This window comes from Zerene cesonia, chromosome 13 (genome assembly GCF_012273895.1).
Source record: "Zerene cesonia ecotype Mississippi chromosome 13, Zerene_cesonia_1.1, whole genome shotgun sequence".
Taxonomy (NCBI): Eukaryota; Metazoa; Arthropoda; class Insecta; order Lepidoptera; family Pieridae; genus Zerene; species Zerene cesonia.
This window is the reverse complement of record NC_052114.1, coordinates 8,016,552-8,040,372: the sequence shown is the minus strand read 5'-3', so window position 1 is coordinate 8,040,372 and position 23,821 is coordinate 8,016,552. Positions and strand designations below refer to the sequence as shown.

At 32.1% G+C, this 23,821-nt stretch overlaps 4 protein-coding genes across 8 annotated transcripts in view; 2 read left to right on the top strand and 2 right to left on the bottom strand.

The window, feature by feature from the left end:
* LOC119831578 (protocadherin-like wing polarity protein stan) overlaps positions 1-1,150 on the bottom strand; it is a 120,766-nt gene extending 119,616 nt beyond the window's left edge. Inside the window, exon 1 of the mRNA XM_038354992.1 lies at positions 949-1,150. The gene's annotated coding sequence lies outside the window, so the exon portion shown is untranslated. The remainder of the gene's footprint in view (positions 1-948) is intronic.
* Positions 1-16,185, top strand: part of LOC119831576 (calcyphosin-like protein) — a 41,132-nt gene extending 24,947 nt beyond the window's left edge. The window contains exons 1-8 of one of the 5 annotated variants that reach the window (XM_038354987.1): positions 4,951-5,025; positions 7,322-7,402; positions 13,256-13,409; positions 13,661-13,757; positions 13,975-14,055; positions 14,599-14,723; positions 15,078-15,162; positions 15,819-16,185. In XM_038354987.1, coding sequence (XP_038210915.1) covers positions 7,393-7,402; positions 13,256-13,409; positions 13,661-13,757; positions 13,975-14,055; positions 14,599-14,723; positions 15,078-15,162; positions 15,819-15,920 — 654 coding nt within the window. In that variant the 5' untranslated portion in view covers positions 4,951-5,025; positions 7,322-7,392 and the 3' untranslated portion in view covers positions 15,921-16,185. Of the gene's footprint in view, positions 1-4,950; positions 5,026-5,071; positions 5,113-6,060; positions 6,120-7,321; positions 7,403-11,827; positions 11,977-13,255; positions 13,410-13,660; positions 13,758-13,974; positions 14,056-14,598; positions 14,724-15,077; positions 15,163-15,818 lie in introns of those variants that run through there. The other 4 variants (XM_038354990.1, XM_038354989.1, XM_038354985.1 and 1 more) reach the window with 4 other exon arrangements.
* LOC119831577 (18S rRNA aminocarboxypropyltransferase) lies at positions 1,644-2,783 on the bottom strand. The gene has a single exon (XM_038354991.1). It carries the CDS (start codon positions 2,644-2,646, stop codon positions 1,909-1,911), a length of 738 nt encoding a protein of 245 aa, XP_038210919.1. The 5' UTR covers positions 2,647-2,783; the 3' UTR covers positions 1,644-1,908.
* Positions 16,186-17,295: 1,110 nt separating the features above from the next.
* LOC119831328 lies at positions 17,296-17,982 on the top strand. The gene has a single exon (XM_038354630.1). It carries the CDS (start codon positions 17,296-17,298, stop codon positions 17,980-17,982), a length of 687 nt encoding a protein of 228 aa, XP_038210558.1.
* The last annotated feature ends 5,839 nt before the right edge of the window (positions 17,983-23,821 follow it).

The following is a 23,821-nucleotide window of genomic DNA, read 5'->3' as shown; positions in this document are numbered from 1 at the left end:
TACCTATATCCTACTAATATTATAAATGCGAAAGTTAGTAAGGATGTGTGCGTGTTTGTTGCTCTTTCACGCAAAAACTATTCAACCGATTGCAATGAAATGTAATACGGAGCTGGATAACTGAAATAACATTTAGGCAACTTTTTATCCCGATATTCCTACGGGGTCCGGACTTACGCGGGTGAAAGCGCGGGGCGCAGCTAGTACATTATAATCGTTTTAAGATATTCATGTTTTTCGATAATTAATTTATAAATACTATAAGTGTTATAATAAGTTTAGTCTGATAACTCTATTCTACGACAAAGCGCTACAGAATACATTCAAATGTGTCATTAAAGATAGATTCAAATACCAATTTACCTAATTGTTGCAAACAATTTTAAGGCAAACAAAAAAAACTAAGAAAATACTCCCAATTTATAACTACACATTCAAATAATTATAAATATTTTAAAATACCTATCTATATATAGGAAGCTTAAATTTATCAAAAAAACACACAACAAATAGTCTAAGAAATATACGTACATATGAATTTAAAATATTAAAAAACATAGCCCTCGTTTTGGCGCAGTTGAGTAATAAAGTAAGTTCGTTCAAGTTCTGTCGTTTCATAATTCTTAAACGATATAAATTGTATTAATTCGTCATGTACACACAAAAGCTTATTTTGTGAATATATGTTATGAATGAATAATGGAGCTTTACTTAAACATTCAATTATATTCCATTTAGAACTTTTAGTATTATAAGCACATAATGAAAACGTAAAAAAAAAACTTTTTTTTCCTTCAATAATATGTATTTCAGGATTGTCAAATGGTTTTTATCAATCTATCCATAGAAAGTTATTTTTCTTTTATCGGAGGTTAGTGACTTGAGACACCTGCGTGACAGGTTGCAACTAAAGTAAGGCTTTAACTTATAATTACTAATCTAAGTTACCTTATCAGTTGAAAATTGTCCGTTACACTTAAATAAGTTCACTTATAATCACTACACAGAAAGCACAAAATATTAAATCACTCACACATAGATTGTATTATTTAATACATCGCGTGTTTCAAACAATAACTTCGCTCGACATAAGTCAACTCCCACACTTGAACTACAAAAGCAAACTAAACTTATCGTAAGCGAAACCTCGACGACTGGACACATGAGAGCTTTGAGGTAATCATACTCTACAACGTGCCTACCGCCACCTATCAGAGACAAAAGACAACATTTTACTTTACCAAACGCATACGCTAGATGGCGCTGTCTTAAATTTGTATCCTGCTAACATATAAACAATGTAGTTCTAACAACATTTAACAGATGGTGCATAAACAATTTAAATAAAATCAAACCGATGTGTATTATAATAATATCCATATTGATAATAAACTAAAAATATTTGAATAATTAATAGTTACCTCTGAATTCAAATCTCTTAATAGCAAACAACACTTGAAATGGATTTATTAAGGATTAAATGAAAAGGATTTATACACCTACAGGTTTATTTAATATTATTAATTAATGCAGGACATTTAACTAGATATCCAATTAAAAAAAAGTATTATAAGAATGTGTATAGCAACACTAGGTAACATGATGAAAGAAATAATAAATGAAAAAACCAAATTTGTCAACACTTTAAAATATATATTTATAGATTTTTATTACAAATAAAAGCTGTCAATCACTGTCCTCATAATTTTATAAAATTGGTTTTCATATAACAATACTACAAAGTATTTATTAACAAGATTCAATATCGAGTTTACATAACAGCCATAATATTATGTTTTCTTCCATCACTCAATGTATGCATCAATATGGAGTTGATAATCAGTTGACCATATAGGCTTTAGTATACTTTAAATAAACAATAAATCAGTATACCCCAATATGCTTAACTCATAACTTGTTAGTCTCATTATCTGTTCCTGAATCTGAACTACTTGAGGGCCACATTGACCTTGTATCCTTTTCATTTTCCACGTCTTGTAAATACTTAGTCTGCGCTTCGAGCACACTTTTACTATCAGTACATAAAGCGTAAGCATCCAGTGCTTCTGAATTCAATTCCAAAAATGAGTGGCCCCATGAGAATTTTGACAAATAAAACTTTGCTTCCCTTTTATGACCAGTAATAAACATAGCTGCAGCCAATGCTTCCACACAGCTCAATTGATACGGCTTCCCGTAATTAATTGGATTCGCTGCAACTAAAAACGGCAGTAATCGCGGGTGTGGGGATTTCATACGACTGAATGGTGTTTCATCGATTTTCGCCCATGAGCAATCTATCACTGCCAAACCAAACTTTTCAATAATATCCTTGTCATTTGGACTTACACATTGGGTACCAACAGGAGAGAGTACCAGTCCTTGAAACCTCTGGCCCAATTTTAAATTTTTTATCAGGTTATGCCGCAGTAACTTGCGACCGGAACATTTTTTCGGATCACAGTGATTTAAATCCCACATGCTCACAGAAAACTCCGCTTCAGCACCTTCATCGTCCGAACTGTTTGTTGTGTCACTTTCTTCTGATGATTGAACACTTAAATCTTGCATCCTTTCTGCATAGTTTTTTGGCACGTGATGGTTTGAACGTTTGCCACGTGTAGCATTCTTTTTACCTGGTGCCATAGTTATCTATCATTCAGCCAAAAAATATAACACACACACTTTTCAACTTAAACGTGGAGAAAAACAAATTATCCAAGAATGTTAAATGTTTATGTATTTGATGCAGTCTAGTCAGTGACTTTTTGACATTAATGACTTATGACAGTGACAGTTACGAAGGAACAATATCGGGTTACCAGTAAATGTTGTATTAAATTAGTATGAGGACAAAATGTTAAATAGATACAGTATCTACCCACTTCTAATTGTTTTAGCTTATTTTTTTTTAATATTCCATTACTAAGATTTGAAAAGTTGACATTTTTTATTTAATGATACTGGCAGAGTAGTATAATATGTAAAATATTATGTGGAATAAATAACTTTGAAAGATAATGTCATTTAATAATTTAACGTGAAATTGTGTTATACGAGAGATACTTACATTGATAACTTTGCTAATAAAATAAAAATACTGAACTTTTTTAATACTATTAAATTAGAGGGAATTGTTTTTTCTGTGGAAAATAATCTGTTATTCAAAATTGATTTCACTCGGGGACGTATGAGCAGCGCCTCCATGGCGGGTATGTTTAAATTTGTGTTGTACCCGTATGAAAGAAATGTAATTCAACAATGAATTATACACATCTAAGCTTTTAACTGATACTAATAATATATTTAATAATTAGCAGTACAGTGTTAATATTAGTTGATATCAATAAATAGGATTGGCAGGTCAGCTCATACTATTTATTTAATTTTTAAACTAAAATTGTCTCAACTAATAGGTACCAAGTTACTTAGGTATTCGTTCATTAAATATCTATTTAAAAAAGTTCTGAAACTGACGAATACTCTCATGTTTCATAATATAAATTAAACTTTTAAACTAATCACAAGTTATTATTCATACCTTAAATATTAATATAGTATTAGGTACACTATCCTAGTTATTTATTATCTACACTAATATTATAAAGCCGAAGAGTTTGTTTGTTTCAACGCACTTTTCTCAGGGACTACTGGTCCGATATGAAAAGTTCTTTCATAGTTAGATAGCCCATTTATTGAGGAAGGCTATATATGTACCACGGGCGAAGCCGGGGCGGACCGCTAGTAACAAATAAATTTAAGTCGTTGATTTTTCGTCAACGCGTCACGTTATACGTATAGGTTCATTTTTAGTTCACTTAACAATCATTATCTCTCTTTATAGAGATAGATAGATAGTAAATTATGTTCTAGTATCCTTAGTTTAGAGTTTGTTTTGTTTGAGACCTAGTCGTTATGTGTATATTTGTTTTTCTAGCTCGATAGTCTTCAGCTAAATTTAAGACGTGTTTGCACAGTGATAACGGATATTGATTTAAGGTGGATTTAAAAGCGTTTTACACACCTTTAGAATTGTATGTTTAACTATGAAATAGTGTATATATTTCGCGATATACTGTCTTGATATATTGTACTAAATTATATTAAAGACATAGCGGGAAGATACTGTCGTCTAAGATACAGGCTCGGCCTTGTTTAAACGACTAGTGTCCATAGTTTTAAGTTCCTTGGTTCAAGAATTCAAGCCACATCTGCAATGTCAATGTAAGGTATAGATAAATAAAGATTTTTATTATTATTATTATTTAGTACGTCGGGAATAGTCAATATTCATTAACTTGTGTGTGTCTTTACTGTCCCTAGTCGTCATAGTGTCATCTTCAGCAATATTTATACAAAAGTGACTTGTGATTTACACTACTCTTATCTCAAGAAGGGCTTTTATGAATTTCAGTTATTTAGATTTGCATAATCACTGTTACATAATTTAAAAAAAAATAGATTGATATCACAGATAATATAATTTTGATATGCTAGCACGGATGGAGGCGGGGCGAACTGCTAGTATATAATAGAATTAGGATCGTGGTAAACTATCACTTGGCATTTCAATAAAAATTATAGTAACACGTAATTTTTAATTTTAAAAAGTAGTAACTTAAAAATATTTATGGATTAAGCATACAGTTCAGTTGATAGGTACTTAGGAAAACTATAAGGCAAGTTAACTCAGAATTTATCTTAAAGAACCGTTCTATTGAACTGTTGGTATTTACGTAGCTACACATCTAGTTATAGTTTCTTTTATTAAGTTTTTAATTAATTCTTTTTGTGTACATAACATGTCCATATTTAAAATGTTAGAAATTAACTAACGGAAGTAAACAATTTATATATTATAACTACAGACCCAACTGTGTATCAAATAAGGATGGAGGTTACATGACGCCTCTGCAACGTCGCACTATGACACATTGTCATAGTTTCATCTAGATTCCAGTCTCTTACGTATGCTAGACTTGCCTTAGTATCTGCAGTGTTTTACCTCAAAGTGCCAGTTTTTATGTAAGTTGGAACGCAATAAATTAATAGAGGTTGTATTGAAAATACCGCTTATAATCTGTATAGACATTATATATCTACATAAATCAGGTAAGTGACAAAAAGATATAGAAATAATAAATGCCGGTGTTTTGTATAATCTAAATGATTGCTCGATATACCACAGTTTTGGAGCAAGACATTATAATTATAACATTATTACATTATAGCTAGTAAATAATTGAAATTGCTCTTAATACTAGGTGTGTATTTTTTTTATTCTGTGATATTTTACAACTGCTGAAGATCATATCATTATTGCTTAATTTAAAAATATTATAATTACTTTTAATAATCACTTATACCTAATCTCAAAAACAACGTGATTGTAACAGTTACTGTGGATTGCTCATGAATCGTTTAGCGGAGAAAGATATTCCATAAATGACTTGAATTCGGACATAAAATTGCTACCTAAATTATGTACCACCTTGCTATACTTTGACCGCCTCCTTGGTACAGTGGTTAACGCGTGAGCGTAGAACCGAGGGGTCCTGGGTTCAATTCCCGGTGGGGGCGCACAAAAAAAAATGTCTCGGTCTGGCAGGACACAGAAGGCTGATCACCTACTTGTCCCTAAAGAAAATCGATCAGTGAAACGGATGTACATCATCTGCCCCATACCCCACTAGGGGACACGGGACTTCACTTGCTATACTAGTCAGTACCAAATGTACGAACTTAAACTGAAATTTACAACGAGTCATAAAAGCTTTTACGCTGTCACGTTGAGTTTTATTGCATGCGCTAGTAATGCAGCTTTTTAATTACAATTCCAAAGACAAAGAACACCTACAATAAAAGATATCGCTTTGTTACAAAAAGTATTGGCAATTAACTAGAGATTAATATATCGATAAGTAGATAACTAGATATGATAACCGTATCATGGATTTATGCGGCGGAATAATGGAGCTTTTAAATTATTCAAATTTAGTTGTATAGTATAATTATACCTATCGATTTCCCATAGCGTGTAGCGTTGTATTCAGACATATAGCATTATTGAGACAGTGGCTTTCAGTCATAGCCGCGTTGACATCATTTTGTTGAAATCGGTGAGTGAACATTTTACGATAAACAAGTGGGAAAGGTAAGGTACTTTGTATAAAAGTTGTATGTTTAAATACGATTGATATTTATGTAATCAATTATAATTGTAAAATATTTGTTTTTGTTTAAATATAGTTATTTGATAAGCATAAGGTTTTTTTTTATTTTTGTAAATAAGTCCCAGTTCCGACCGGATTGACTAGGTTAAACGAATACAAAATTATATTTATTAGGTATAAATTCTCTGTGATACTTATAAATAAAATGGCATTCTATTGGTAAAATAATTTAAAAATTCGGTACTATGTATACAAAGTTTACCCTCTACAACGACACAAGGTCATAAGTTCACAAGTTTTACTTAAATCTCTTAGGAATGGAAAATAGGTTACGCAATGCATCTTCATAGATGCTATAACAATATATTGATCGAAATATGCCATGCTTCATAAGATGGAATATACTATACTGGAATATAATGGATTGTCTTCGTTCCGCCTGAATCAGCAGCCAAACCTTTTTGAGGATCGTCTTAGGTTTATCGAATTCGATTGCATGAGCTTCAATATGCAAAAGGACGGCGATGAATGAGTTTATTGTCTATTGTGAGTCATCTAATGGTTATCGACTACAAATTCTACAAATACAATTAATATTAAGTGCTCTAGAAAAATCGAACAAGCGCCAATCAAACTCGCGACGGTCCATACAAATAAGCTAAAGAGCAAGTCAAATTAAAAAATAAGTTCCTACCGTTGTGAGAAGTCAATTTTTTATAATTTGTTGTTATTGCGGAAGGACAGATAGACAGACGGACAGCGAAGTCTCATTAATAACATAAATTTTACCCTTTGGGTACGCAAAACACAAAAGAGGAAAGATTTACAAGAATGTAGAATATAGCTTTTTGGTAACTATAGTTTAAAATGATATCAATAAATTATATGAAGGTAATGTTATATATAGTTCTAGATGCTATATAATCGTAGGCATATCCAAAGATTTATTTCTTATACAGGTTTAGGTAATACGACTTAGTGATTAAAAAAGAAAGCTACTATTTTATAAGTATGCTATTGTCCTACACGCTAAAAGCTTTCTTCTATAATTTTTAAGTTTTTAATAGTTTCAAAATGCAATTTTTTAATTCTGGAAAAATATAAAGAATAGAAAAAATTCGCTTGCTTAAACTTTCTCTTGTTTGCAGCCTGCTTCAACTACGAGAGTTCGCCGAAGCCAACAGCCAAAGGTGACAAGAAAGACAATACCCTGAACATTATGGACGCTGGTAAGCCTACTCTGTTTACAATCATCATCATCACCATCGACAGCCCATAGTTGTTCCCAATGCAAGGAACATAGGCTTCCTATGAGGGTTCAGTCAATAATCCACCACGCTGGCCAAATGTGGGTTGGCAGATGCTACAATATGTCGTTGGAATGTTTGATTCATTAACAACCAGAAATACTAATATTAATTATAGATGCGAAAGTTTGTAAGGATGTGTGTGTGTTTGTTACTCTTTCACGCACAAACTACTGAAGCGATTTGCGAGCTGAATTTGAGACGTAGATAGCTGGATAACTGGAATAACATATAGGTAACTTTTCATCCCGATATTCCTAAGGTATACGGACTTACGCGGGTGAAACCCCTGGGCGCAGCTAGTTTACTTTAATGCTGTGATCGATTTATTTTTTCAATTGGCTCGGCATTAAAGCACCAATTACCGTTACCAACATATTCAACTGTGTTTTAGAGGAAGATCACCTCAAAAAATAAAAGCTATCAATCTTGTCCGTAAAAATTTACGGTGATGATCTAGCGAGTAACTATTGTAGCGTATGTATGTACCTAAATAAATTGTTCAAACAAATAAACTTATGTTGTTTACTTAATCAGTTAATAGAATTACGATATTGACTGCTGATACTTGTAAGGATCAACTTTAATTGCTTCAACGTTTACAATACCGTTGTCCTCCGATAAGGCAATAATTATGCGGGCATACACCACTTTTCCATTGTTAACTTATCGATTATAGCATAATGTATTTTACCAGGAAAATTTTAATAAATGCCATATAGATAAGGTTTTCAATCCTATATTAATAATATGAAATCTTAAGTAAATAAAATTTGATCTATGCAAGATTTACAAAATATCAGACGTTATCAATGTTTAAAATGTGTATTATTAATTACAATAAATAGACCGACAAATGATTGCACAAAAGGGTTAGTTATTTGTTCCGGGCTGGCGAATCTTCAGTTTCGTAATGACAACGAAGGACAGATTTGTAAAACCTCTACAAATGCCTCTGCAAATATTCATGGGCCGGTGTTGGTCACCCAGTTGCCCGCTATGAGATATAAAAATAAATGAATGACAAAAATAGCTAGTACTATACAATAAAAATCGTATGATAATAATAACCAGGTGTCTAATTCAAGAATTAAAAATAATGATGATTCGAGTTAAAAGATCACACTTTATCAAACGTACCTAAAAGTAGACATAACCTACTTTGTTTCACATTAAAACACGAAGTAAGTAGACAATACACGCCTGTGATATGAGTCATATTCGTCTAATACCATATGCATAACAATTCTAGACTAGATGACAGTCTAGACATTTTCCCCGATAAGCCTAATTTCATAGTGTACGTAATTAGTCAATTACGTGATTCCTCACTCATAAATAAATAAAATACATCGATACAATAATAATACGCCTTGCCCCTGTACTTTGTACGTGTTCACCGTCTTTTCTCACGTCTTTTCGTCACGTCTTTTTATTCGTTTCTATATTATAACGCAATTAGAATAAGTGTTTATACGCAGATATACATTTACTCATATATTTTCACTTTTAATTTATTTTCAATGCTCGCTGTTATAAGTAACAAGTGAATAAATAAGAAATACAAAAACATTTCTGGGATTGGAACCCCAAAACCTATGAAACAGTTTCTAATTAAATGAAAATATACATTTTTCTTATAAACATGATATAACATTCTAATTTCATGAACCCTGAACTAGCTGGCTGGCTTTACGCATTATCATATATCTAGATTATATGCATACATAGGTAAATAAGGTATGCCAAAATATTAATATCATATACGTTAAAACGATATTTAAACATAATCCTATTTGGCAATCGAGATTGTTGTAAATAAAGCTTTGTTATTTGATGTTTAGAAAATCGATCAGTGAAACGGATGTACATCATCTGCCCCATACCCCACTAGGGGACACGGGACTTCACTAACTATTTGATGTTTGATATAAGCGCTATTTTTTGTGCATTGAATATTTGTTGTGCTAGGCGACAAGTGTCTTTAAGTAAATACTTTTTTATTATAAATGACTTTTAATATCGATATAAGAACTGTGCTACATGAGCTGTGTACATGAAACAATTACAATAAAGTGGGCTAGAAGTAATTATTACGACGCGCCTCCCTTGTTACACATAATGATCTTGTAAACAACACTTACGTCCTCAGTAAGTACCTAAGATCTAGTTTAAACGATGTTTTAATATTATTAAAGGTGTCGAAAGAAAGACTGACATAAGCTACAGATTACAAAATGTTGACTACGGTCTACGACCGAAATTAAAGTAAAATTTGGCAACCTTTAAAATCGTACAAAACTCACAACTGCTAATTTACCAAGCTTTTATTTAATATGTGAATTAAAACTTATTTTTTATATGATCCTCTATGTATACTTAAAGGATAATAAATATTTATTATTCAGTTTTCTTAATCCTTACCTTGCGTTAGGTAGGTAAGTATTTTCGAGTATTTTCGTTTCATAGCCTAATTCCTGAACTTGTTTTATATATGAAGTTTAGCATTTATATATTTTCTTGAGTAGCTCACGAGGCAGGATATGAACCCGCGTCATTTTGCCAAACCGTAGCAACTTTTTTCTGTAATTTAAAAATTTGAATGCTATAAACCTAAAAATTAAATAGGTGTGTTTTTTTTAATGTTTAGCTATATTATACACAAACTCGAGTGGGTTATGAGTAACATTTTAAACGTAAAAATTGAAAACAAACACTATTCATTACTCTAACCAGCCGTCGATTGTTAATTGTGTTGCCAGTGAGTAATAAAATCGTTTGCATGCTATTTATTTTGGAATACATTTCAACACGCAACCAACACACGACACTGTTTGAGCCCTTTCTCCTGACGGGCCCGATAATGGTGTGAAAAATATATATAAACCCTAAATTATACCGTTGTAGTCGCAATTTATTACAATGCCGAATTTAATAAGCATTATGTACTTAGTGTGGTACCAATATTTTCTATTATAAATGAACGAAAGCTGTTTCGAGTTCAATACATCGAATTGCTATTATTTTCGGCCAATTTTCCTTTTCCTCACCATTCCCACTCTATTTCTTCTTTCCAGTTGTCAATCCTTTTCTTATCTCTTACCCCTTTAAAGCAGGCAGTACCACTAACTCTGCCGATATTTCTGGGCGGTGGTAATCGGTTACCACCAGACGAACCACCAGCTCAGTACGCGCTATGCCATAAAAACAAAAAAAAAATAACTGTTACCAGCGTACTAATATTACCTTTACTCTAACCCTACCTTTAAATAGACGTAATGCTAACTAAATTAAATAGAAGTTAATAAACATCCTTACGGGTATTGCCCAGAATTAAAACCAAGAATTAAAATCTTGCTCATTTGATCACAGCCTGAGAGGTACATAATCTTTTTTTTTCTTTTGATTGTAACTCCGGTTAACCCTGACAAGCTAGTCAGTATTAATATAATATGTAACACATTCTTCACAGTACGACATACTGCATGTTTAAAGTACCTAAACACCAATTTCCCCCAACATAATAGTGACTAAAACGTATTATTTCCGATAAGATCTGTAGCCAGAATTCGTTTTTGGGCAAAGTAATGTATTCGCTGAAGGATATTCACCGTAGCTTAGCTTCATGTGTCCCTGAACCGAGCTAACAAAGGGAAAACTTGACCTGCCTTATTTGGTGAAAACGTTTGTCACGATTCTCATTAAAGACGATTCATATTATTAATTAAAGAATTTAGATATTTTGTTCAGAACTTTCGATTCAAGGCTTCGGTTTTGTAACAAACAGAGAGTCTAATTTGATTTTCATGTATTTGCTAAAAAAATTCAGAGGAAGAGCTGAAAAAACCTCTTAAATTACCAAGAAAAGTTCAAGAATAGAGCTAGCTTCCTATGAAGTGAAGAAAGATTTTAGAAAATAATATGTAATTAATTGAAATGTGTACAGAAACACTTTCTGTCTATATGACTTTGAAATAAACGAATCTATTCACGTTGGGAAATCTCATTAGGTTTCCTGAAATATTTTACTAGTCCTAAAAACATGTGAAAAAATCAGATTTAACCAATCTTATTAAAATAGATATTGTGGTCATACTTAACTTTTAATATCGTGACTTTGTAATGGTATTAAAATTAATTAGGTTGTTACAGCAATTTGTCATTCGTCTGGCCTCCGTAAATTACCATTACATTGGAAAATTACTAACATCATTCGAATTACGAAATATGGGATTGGCGTTAATAAGTTGATTCCTGTGGGAAACATAGCACTAGTTACGTGTATAACTATACGTATCTAATTACTATTAGTGTATACACGAAATGTATAGGAATACATAGTGAGGCCAGTCGTAACAAACCCCTTGAACTATGAAGACGTTTACGAACTTTCAATGTTTTTGTTTGCGTGCCATGCCTCTGCATTAAATTGTTAGTTTAGTTTTTGAGTTGCTTCATCATCATGTATCGTGCAAGATACAAGACGACGTCGAATAGTAAGTTTTAATTATTGAAATCACATTCCAATGGCGCGGTTATAAACATAATATGGATATGTACGCAATAAACGCTCCAATAGATTTTTTTCGATGTTTCAATTTGTGAATCTTAGGCCTTTGTAAAAAATAAATGGGAATTGTCTTGGTTTAGAGGTCAATAGATTTTTTGTTAACTTTGAACTTTGCATGGATTATTTTCAGCTATAACGGATAAAATGTATGTCATCCGAAAGAAATTGTAGTGATATTGAGTAGTTCATAAAAATACCGAGTTGTACTTTTATAAATTATTTATACACATTTATAAATTATTTATACAGATTTAAAGATACCTGTTTCATAATGCCTATGTAGGGCAATAAGTTACATTATTAAAAAGGTCGATATCGATTGGTATCGCCGGGTTTTTAACCCCAATAGATAATGTTGGCTCTAACTTTATAGGTATTTACTAGGGTTGCTAGTTAATTTAAAATGTGAAGTGTCTTGTGGACACATGCTAAGAATTTTGTTATTTGGTGTATTTTATAATGTGCTTAGATTTAATATTGTTACAGTTTATTTTTGTATGTTTATATTGGTCTTATGTTTGATAATATTTGAAATTAATTAATTAATTATAAATAATGAGAATTATTGCCGTTGCTTTATTTTTTTCTCAAACATCATTACACGTTTTATATACCTCTTATTTATAGAAAAATATTCTTGATAACAATATCTATCACTGAAAATATTTATAATAAAAGCTTGTACAGTTTTTTTATTAATATTAAAAAGACGGTATCGGACGGACCCCATCAATAGTCGCTCAATGCGTAACAGATTTTTTTTTTATTGAAGCTATTTATTAGCTATTATTTATGACGAACAAGTTTAAAGTTCTTTTAACGTATTATTATAAGTTATACCACAGATAATGTAATATTATACAGTAGTTTATAGTTAAAACTTAAAACGGTGAAGGAATCGTGAGGAAACCGGCATGTCCAAGAATCAAAAGTTCAACGACATGTGACATCTGCCAACCAACGGCCAAGTGCGCCAGCATGGTGGATTATAGCCTAAACCCTCATAGGAGGCCTGTGTCCCAGCAGTAGGAACATGTATAGACTGATGATGATGATGAGTTAATAGTTATACTTTTGAAAAACAATTATATATCCCCACCGCATTTCTGCGATACTACGAACTATCTGTGTATCCCCACAGTATGTCTACCTATACAATGAATTAATTGCCTCATAATATATTCTCGCATCACTTAATTTCGCAGTAGCGATGCACCGCCCGCAATCCGCTTCGACCCGTCAAGACGAAGAATTGATTCAGAAGAGCACCAGAGCGCTGGCAGCTGCTACAGACCCCCTGGAGAAGCTGCGACTGCTATGCTTGTCGCGCGGGGCCGTCGGGATCTTGGGGCTTGGAAGGTAATAACCAATATTAAATAAATGTAAGATTCATAAAGGAATACCAACCGTGATATTAAACGCAGTGGGTCGTCTTTTACCTGTACGTATGGAGTTTTCTGATCGTATCGTGATATAGCATTTGGGAGCACTTACTGTTTTTAAAACTTCTTCAATCAAACCCACGGCTCCTTTTTCGGAGGCTGTGGGTAACTACGCAAATTTTTAAAAAGAGGTCCCAAACTCTCCTAACGTAAAACTTTAATTTTCAGAGTATTCCGTAGAATGGACGATGATGGCAGCAAGCAACTCAACAAAGAAGAGTTTATCAATGGCATCAAAGAAACTGGCCTCGAACTTAGCAAATCAGTATGTATACTTAATATCTTCCGTGCAAACTCTACCGTGGCATAGCTTGACCTTTTGGCCACCCAAGATCCACAAGACGCGGATCCGAATCCCGCGTCATGATCAATTATTTCTACTCTTTAAATATTTTTCGTTTACAAATTCTTTTAATGAAAATAATTATTGCTTAAATGTATTTAACGATTTTGTTTATAAACTTCTTTGCATTGTACTACAGGATGCAGAAGATTTGTTCAACCGATTTGATACGGATAAGAGCGGTTCCATCAGCCTCGATGAGTTCCTTGTCCACATTCGGGTTTGTATTATTGCAGCGCCATATTTAAATCCAAAAGTGATAAGTCGTCGTGACAATAGATAGATAGATAGACTTGTATTATTTCGTTTTTGTATTTTTCCACCCAGTTCCAAATGTTAAATGTCACTAAATTAGTTAAATATAATAAATGTCGGATTATCTATAATTTGAGTTCTGACGAGAGTCAGATGGGAGACCACCTCACACTGGACATTGGCGAAATCCCTCTGTTGGGATTAACAAAGAGAAGAAGAATTTGTTTTTAAATTCTGCTGAAACTTACCGTATTCCCTTGCTGGAATTTAAAGTAAAACACACTCAGCCATGTACACTTTTAGTTTTTTTTTAATTTTATTTGGATGTGACAATACAGTAGCGTGACAATTGCAATACATAGATATCATAATCTTACAATTTACCTGTTGAATGAATCATCTTTTTCTTGCGAGGATTCATAATCAAGAAAATATATCTATAAATGACTTAAGCCTAAAAAAAAAGAACTCTCTAAGTATATATTACACCAGCTTTTATGTTTCTCAGCCTCCAATGTCGGAATCGCGTCGCGCCATAGTGGAGCAAGCGTTCAAGAAACTCGATAAAACCGGCGATGGAGTGATTACTATTGAAGATATACGTAACGTGTATGCTGTTAAGTCGAATCCGAGGTGCGTTCGATCGAATATTGTGTTGAAAAATGTGTTTGTATGTTGGGGTTTTATGCATAAATGGCTGAAGCTATTTTGATGATTTTTTTTTCGGATATCCATAACAATAGAGGGGCCTTGAAGTGCTCGCTTTTTTTCCGCTTTAAATTGAACGGCTTCATTAACTTTAATGCTCTACATAGATTTTTTTATCACACGTGCAATAAATAATTGCTAATAATTGAAAGATGATTCGAATTCAATTTCAAGATATTTTTTTTTTATCCACCCCCATATTCTCTGAAATCGTTAATGTTTATAAAATTATATAACATGTATTCAGTTATGGGTAATAATGATTTTTTATATTTATAGGTACATGAGTGGCGAGGAGACCGCAGACCAGGTGCTGAATAAGTTCCTCGCTAATTTCGAAACGGAGGGCTCCGTCGATGGAAAGGTTACACACTATTTAAGTCATTATTTTTTAGAAAAATTATTATTTTCCTCCAGATGCTAAAATGAGACCAAATGACGACAATTTTCTTTCAAACGCAATGATAGTAATGTATATCGGTTGAAATAGCACCGATAAAGAATATAGTAGAATATATGTCTAATAATAAAACCAAAAAAACAAACTGTCGTTTTGAGAACCTTACTTTTTAGGAACATTGATTAATAAATATAGCACACTAGCTTCCCGCCAACGGCTTATTTACATATATGTACCTTTTAAACCTGGACTATTCAAAATGCACCAAAACCATGATTATAAAAATCAAACTTTCCCTAACCCATTCTCGAGTTTTAGCGAGACTAATATAAAGTAAAGAGAAAATATTAAGAACAATTGAAAATTGAAAAAAAAAAAATAGTAAAACAGAATAAAAAAAGAGTTGGAATAATTTAAAATAAATAGCTATATCGATAGAGGTACCAGATTAGATTTCTCTTTCTTTAGAAAAAATAACGTTAAGTTATGCTCACAATAAAGAAAATATCGTCTTTAGAAATTCTAAGTAGTCAGATATATTTCTTTTTTGCAATTCAGAAATACGAAAGGTCACTTTTTACTATTACAGTAACATTTGACAAACCAAATTAATATTTCAGGTGACCCTCGAGGAATTTATGAACTATTACAGCGGCATCAGTGTTTCCATCGACAACGATTGCTATTTCGACCTGATGATGCGTCAAGCTTACAAGCTGTAAGCGCTGACATATATCCGTCCTTCTCTCTCACTTTAAATATCCCTAACACGTTTCATGTAAAAGAGAGACATATTATGGCTTGTTTAGACTCGTACGCAATTTGAAGGTGCATATTTGGTATAATTTTTTGTCTCAATTCAATAAAGAAAATGGGTTTAAACAAGCGTTTGCACTGTTTATATATTATATGTTATTATATAAAATATTCATAGATTTATTAAATTATAATTGCGTGATTATTTTAATAAATGGTTAAAATTTTGTGTTGTGTCTATTTATTTGTATTGATTTATAAGATTGGTTATTTTTTATTTGATAATGACTGCTGCTTGAGAGTTTAGTGAATGTATAAAAATTATAAGAAAATTTTGAAAATCGCCTATCTGCTAAAATATACTTACTGCTGCTAAAAAAAACGTTACGACCAATATTCTTTTTGTTGGTGAAACCGGAGCTGTGAACATAAATTGATCTGCGCAGAAACTCTAAAAGCAAAAACTAATGTAAAAATCGCACATTTATTGGCAGAAATAGAGTCGCAGAGATCCCAGAGACGTAAGGCACAACTTATTTTATAAGCAAATAGCTTTTGGTACCTACACCGTAGTCTTGAATAATATCATAATTAGTTTCTATAAATTTTCGAAGTTTAATTATTTACCCTGTTTTGTTATATTTGTATGTCAAATTTGTTACATTAATGTGCAGTTGCACATTAATAAATGATAAAAAAAATTGTAGTAGAAAAATCTATTTTTTCTCACGAGGGGGCTTATAGATCTGAACTATTGCATTTCTTTCACAGACCTTTATATCTATCTCCTATTAGGTACTTCACAACGAAAATCCTACTTAGTCAGTACATCAGTAATAGTACAACATTTATAGTTTATTATTTATTGCTCATAGATAACTTTACTCTTTGGATAAAATTTGATACGATAAATTATGTTTTGATAGCAGTAGTGTCATTGTGCTATTTTTGATGATTTTTTCAATTGCATCCAAAAATGTTATTGTATGTTCCCATTATTATGTTTAAATAAATTAACCCGGATAAAATAAATAAAAGTAAGTACGTACTGCTCCGTATTTTGTGTCTAAAAATAATTTTTAAACATCATATCAAAACTTAACTAATTTGCTTAAATTACGTTTATTAATTTCATAATGTGGATGGCTGTCCCTTTATTGTAACATAAAATGTGAGTTTCAAACATGAGGCTATGTTGTAAAAAACATCTCAACAAATTATCTATTACCAAAGATCAATTCATTCCGTCACCTGTCGCTAAATAATAGACACATTTGATTTAATTCTTTCATTAACATACATTCAAAATAAATAAAATGATCTATTTTCAGCAATTTCAAGATGTGTCGAACGGTGCACGCGGTCTTACAAACCGTAATATGCGGTATCCAAATGCTTGTACGTGTCTTTATGACCGTCATTCTCATGTTGGAGAATCTGATTCGAATGATACTACAGACCCTGTACAACTTCATATCGTTCCTTCTCCAAATGATATCCTTGATACCGATATGCGCAGTGTTCTTGCTTACGGCACGATTGAAATGTTTTATGTGCGGCGGCGGTGGACCCTGCCCAGTCAACAGAGGAGGTGCTTGCGACTGCATCATGTCCGCTATCGCGATTATCATACTTTTCTTCATCTTCAGAGCGACGGGCGTTTTAGACAAAATATTCTACAGTTTAGGCTACATTAAAACCCGGAGCACCCAATTAAGATTCGTACCCACTCCTGGAGATATAACGGAGTGTTCGCGAAACGAAAGCGATTATACAGATGAAACTGATACGACAACGTATTCTGAACCAACCTTCCTATATTATGAGGCCCTATCAACAGCTGATACGTCAAATGATAACCCAACTCAGGAATATCTTTTAGAAGCTGATGCGGAACCCGTATCTGAACCCACAGATGAAAGGAACACTGTGTTACGGAATAATTTCTTTTTCCCGAAACAATTAGGGCAAACTGAAAATCCCAATAGCAACAAGAATTGGACTACAATATTATCTAACTTAATATGACTGTTGTTTTTCATGGCTACGTAATATATGATTGTGTTAAATAAAATTAGTAAATGTCTATTTTTGTTATTGTTTTCAAAATACATAAAATTATAAAAAAGTAGGCATTTTATCCGCACATAGAATACCTCCTAAGATGGTCTATTAAATACCTATAGATATACGGTTGGATTCCATCTGGTCAAATACATGACATTATGACACAAATCTGAAATTGAAGGCTCATCTGTTAGAGACCCACATTTTTTTATGTTATCGTGGGTAATGGAGCTGGTGGGTCGCGTTTTCGCCGCCCATGAACATTTGGATAGGCGTAAAATCGACTGCAAACCTCACGCCTCTACAAATTAATTGCCGGCTTTAAATTGGAAAGGGATTAAGAAAGGACTGACCAGACCAATAAAGGATAGGACTGACAAAGGTAAGGAAAAGGAACACTTGCTATAAATATTTTAAAAAATATTTATTCTATTATTAATAATTTACCTACTAACATTTTTAGGCTCCATATAATTTTATAAGGCATGTTTTCAAAAACGCTGAATCCATATCGTACAATACGTAATTAAAAATAAAGTATTAGACATCCTTAAAATATACAATGTCAATATAACGTCAAACTAAAATGTAAATTTAATATAAAACTTAATATTTTCAATATATAAAAATTTTAAAGTGTAAAAAAAAATGAAAAACATAAAAATTAAACTAAAAAAACACAATATTTCCTATTTATGATCTAAACTAAAGGAAAACTATAATGTGCTACACGATCTACGTTCCCATAATTTGTGCTCTGCAAATGATATCCAGAGTATTTATCGCAACCCTGTTTGCGATTGAAGATTTAATACGCCTCCTAATTCATACAGTTCATAGTTACATATCCATGATACTGCAGTTTTGTTCCCTTTTACCTATGTGCTGCGCATTCTGCTTCGTTAAACAATGTATTAAATCTGGAACCTGTTCTTCAGGCTGCACTCCGAAAATGGGTTCATATTGCGTTTATAATGCGGCTATTATTGTATGTATTATCATTATAACAATCATTTTCTACTACACGCACTGGATAGAGAGGTTCTTCATAGACTTGGGTTTAAAACCTTGTAAAATGTTCAGTAAAATAAAGCAAGATGCCTGCAATTTCATTGATAAAAAACCTACTAAAAATATTACTGATTTTGTTAAAGAAATTGATAAAAGACATTTGATTATATCCGAAACAAAAATAAAGAGATATTTAGATAAATATAGAGAAATACAATCCGAAGATGAAGATTATTTCTATGATACGACAAGTGATTCAATACAGGAGGTGGTAAATGATCTTAGAAGCATGAATTTAAAAAATGTAGATGTTAAAAATCAGACTAATTTCAAAGAAATACAAACAAGATTAAATAATCATTCGCAAGCAACTTCGACAGTGTCTTTGAATAATACAGATTTCAATTACTCCTTAAATATGAAAGAGTTTCATAAGTATGCTCTTATCGATAAACTTAAAAGGAATAAAATTCTAGAAAAAGGTTTAAAAAACGAACTCTATTTTAATGGAACAACGTCGTAAGAAAATTAATTATTATGGCTGATATGCACTTTCTTTTTGATTAAATCAACTTAAAACGCAATCGATTTTGTTTCAACTGATACTCCTTACTTAACTCTTAGGGTACTCAAGTTCTTTAAGCGCGTTTGTTAGACGACGTTCAGAATATGAAATAGGTTATATATTTCGTTGGTGAGACCAAAAACGGCCAAGATAACATATTCAAGTTTTACGACGATGGTCGATCTTAAAACGATGGTTCTTTGCTCATAGAATTCAATCATATATAGGTGTCATAAGTACTTATTCGAATTAGAGTGTTTCAGCAATATATGAAATCAAACACTGAAATTGGTTTTCGTAAATAAAATATAATCATAGACATAAAAATAGATAATACCAATATAACAAGCTTAATTTCCCGACTTCTTCGATTTAAAAGACTTATTAATCATAGGTACTATTTATATTTGTGTCTTTCATATTTTTCAGTGACAAACATGTCACAAAAGTCAAAGATTGTTGTAATTGTCTTTAACTGTCATGCTTTAAACCTAGCGTATTTAGGTTAGGTTATTTAATATGAGTCTATTTTAATGTTTATTTATATTTTAGAATATATTATAATAGTGTTATGTTGTTGAATCAACAAATTATTATCAGTCAGAATCTGGTTTAGCTCATAAATGAAGAACAATAATTATTGCTGTTTTAAAATTATTTTTACGAACGTGATAACATTCATATATTAGTACTGATTGTATTTGGGTTTTATAATGAAAAGAAATCAAAAGTGAGTGAGACTACTCATTGACTTTCGGTTAGTAAATTGTTGCTATATCATTTTCATTTTATTTCTAAAGATAGATTCAAAAAAAATAAAATAATGAAAAGTCCCAAACCATATCGATCACAAAGGAAATGCAGCAAAATGAAATACAAAACTAAAATACCCACAAATAATCCTCTAATCAAAAATAATGATGCAAGTAATTTTAGGAAGGAGAGAAACATTTGCCTGTTAATGGATGCTCCAGTGAATAGTAATGGAATTAATAGAGATTTATGCACTACTGAGGAAACAAAGGATGTACCACTAGTTCAACAAGAAAGCGGGAAAACGAACACATCAATTAAGTCAAAAATAAGCGGCAGATTAGCTCGAAAATCATTAAATTACGATTCTGCTCCTGAAGAAGGTAAATATAAAGCGTACATTTACAAGGATATATGTATAACTGGTGAAAAAATAAGTATATGGAAAAAAATTAAGTCTGGACTTATTTCAACCATTACTGATTGCAAAGTCAAAAGCAATCCCGTTTTGACCCAATTTCCTCTGCAAAACACAACAATATCAATTGAGAATATAAAAGTTCTTACTTCTTGCAAACCTCAATACAGGCCATTTTCACAAACTTTTTGGAATATGCATTTTAACTGTGAAAATTTACCAAAACAAAATTGTGATAAATGTGATAAAAAAGATAACAAATACTGTGATCAGCCAGTTAAACCAATATGTAAGAAGAATAAAGATGAATGCTTTAAATTTCCTTTATTACAGTTTCCCGGTGTTTCACAATCGTATTTAGACAAGACAATGTCGTCCGCTTCTCGGTGTAAATCTAACGATAAATTTCACAAATTACACTGTTCAACGTCCTGTAAAGACAACAAAACTGCAAAGGATTTCAAAGTCAAAATAACTAAAAGTAATAGGGCGTTAATACTAAAACCAAAACAGTCTCTAAAAGATAGTACGAAAAAGGATATGCAAGAAAAATGCACACAGGTATGCAATAAAAATCGAATACTTGTTCATAAAAAACATTCAAGTTCTTGTGATTTTCATGGATGTAAAAAAGCAGCTGGTATACAAGCAAGTTTGAAAAAAAGCAATAGTGAAACATGCACAAAAAAATATAACACGACATGCAAAGATAATAATAAAAAAGACAATCACGACATTCCTGTGCAGGATACAAAACGACGAAATAATGCAAAGTGTTCGCAAGGTATAAGCATTAAAAAGAGATATATAACCACACCAAAAATCATTGAGATAGGATGTGGAGATAGAGTACAAACAATTACGAAAACCAAATTACAAAAGGATAAATACGAAGAAACTTCGTCCAATATAAAAAAAAGTACTGTTTATGGACAGGTAAAAAAATTGTTCTGTAAATGCCACAAACGGTTAAGCAAACAACCAAAAATGAAAAACGCATCACATACCTCAATTATAAAAGACTCTTACAGTAAAAAGACGCAATGTAATTCATACTCTACAAAATCTAAAATAACTACAACCGTGTGTATTGGAACACAGTGTAATTTGTTCACAAATACGAGTATTCAAAAGGACTCAAAAGAATTGGTCAGTACAAAAAAATCTCTTAAATATTCACAGAGGCAAAAAATAAAAGCTGTTGCAACTCAGTGTATTTTGCTAAAACAGAAGACGTGCCAAGTAACAGAAAAACAAAGCAAAAAAACTAGATCAAAAAAATCAATGTGTCGCATGATATCGGAGCCGCGTTTATGTACTGTAGGAACTCAATATAATAAAATTTTAAAAAGACCTCAAATATGCACGTGTACGAAAGATTTATTTAAATCAAAGTCAATTGGTAATTGTTTCTGTTACGTACCTAAACCAATCGATCCAATTTATCCATATATTTCTGACCGAAAATACAAGAGTAAGAAGCAGACTCGTAAATGTTCCATATTTAATTTTAAATCATCTAAGTCGAAGCCTTGTAAATGCGCTGGTCCACTCATACTGTACACTGGAAAAAGCAAATTAAAAAAGCGAAGTTTTTTTTCCAAAATAAAACGTAATCAGCCCCTTATATACCCAGTCATCTGCGACAATCCCTACTTTTGTTATAAACAAGAAAGGCCCAGCCGTCTAAGAGTATGTAAACATACAAAAATTAGTCAACATAAACGGCAATGTAATAAATGCACTGAGAAAAGAGAAAAAGGAATACAAAAACCAGCGATTAACGAATGCTTGACGGCTCCTTGCACATGTATGACCGCATCGTCTCCATCCCGAAGTATTATCAACTGGGCTTTATATCCGTGTACTGCCAGTTGTGGAGATCACGTTCCTCCATCTTGTGGATCGCCCAATCCTTGTAAAGTTTTTTTTCCTAATTACAAGTCAACTAAATGTAGAAAGTCTCGGAATAAGCCACTTTGTTTTCATTGTAAAAGGAAACGAAAGTGCAACTGTTTCTTTTGTTTACTTAGAAATGTTTTCAAACTATTCCATTCCAAAAGACGCAGGGGTAGAATCTCGAGATGTAAGCAAAAGAAATATAGGGAACCTATGATGGATTACAAATGCGAGAAAATGTATATGAGAACAGTGCGGCACGGACGTTGTAAATTAATATATAAATATTGTCCAGGTATCTACCCTGAATGTTTGAGCTTTCTTAGAGTTTGTAAACAAAATTTGCAATTATTTCTTGTTGTTATATCGTGCATTGCGTGGTGTCCATTAATATTAATGTTTGAAATGTGTAGAATGGTTTTTTGTTGTTATTGTTGCAATTAAACTGAAAAAAAAAACAGAACATTTGTGTTCGGTCTTTTTTTGTTATATTTTAAACTAGCTGCGCCCCGCGTAAGTCTGTATCCCGTAGGAATATCGGGATAAAAAGGTGCTTATGTATTATTCCAGTTGTCCAGCTATCTACGTATCAATTTCTTTGCAATAGATTTAGTAGTTTTTGCATGAAAGAGAAACAAACTCACACACACATATCCATCCTCACAAACTTCTCATTTATAACAGTAGGATAGTATTTTTGTAGTAAAAGAGTGAATGCATTAATTACTGTAAACTGTTAGTTAGCTTTGCTTTTCAAGTCAAAATATACGTAATAGTAAAATATTATGTCAATAGTAAAATTTAACACAAACTTTTTAAATAGCATAAGATAGTCTCGTGTGACTATGGGGTATAAAAATTAAGCTTGCAATTATTAAATTTATGAAATGTTTTTTTTTTCGTGCAGAATAATTTGGATACAGGGACTTAGACACCTTCACAAAAATGATAAGTCATCTGAATTCGTTTCCCAAGGTAGTAGTAGTACAACAATTCTTATGTAAAATGAACACAAATTGAAAAAAGAAATGTTTTTATTTTATAAAACACAATTTTACTTACTATAGAATCAATGTGTACAAACAACGCAACACAAGAACGCACGAACTAATTCCATCATCATAATACACGGAGTCCAACAAAACAAGGCTCCT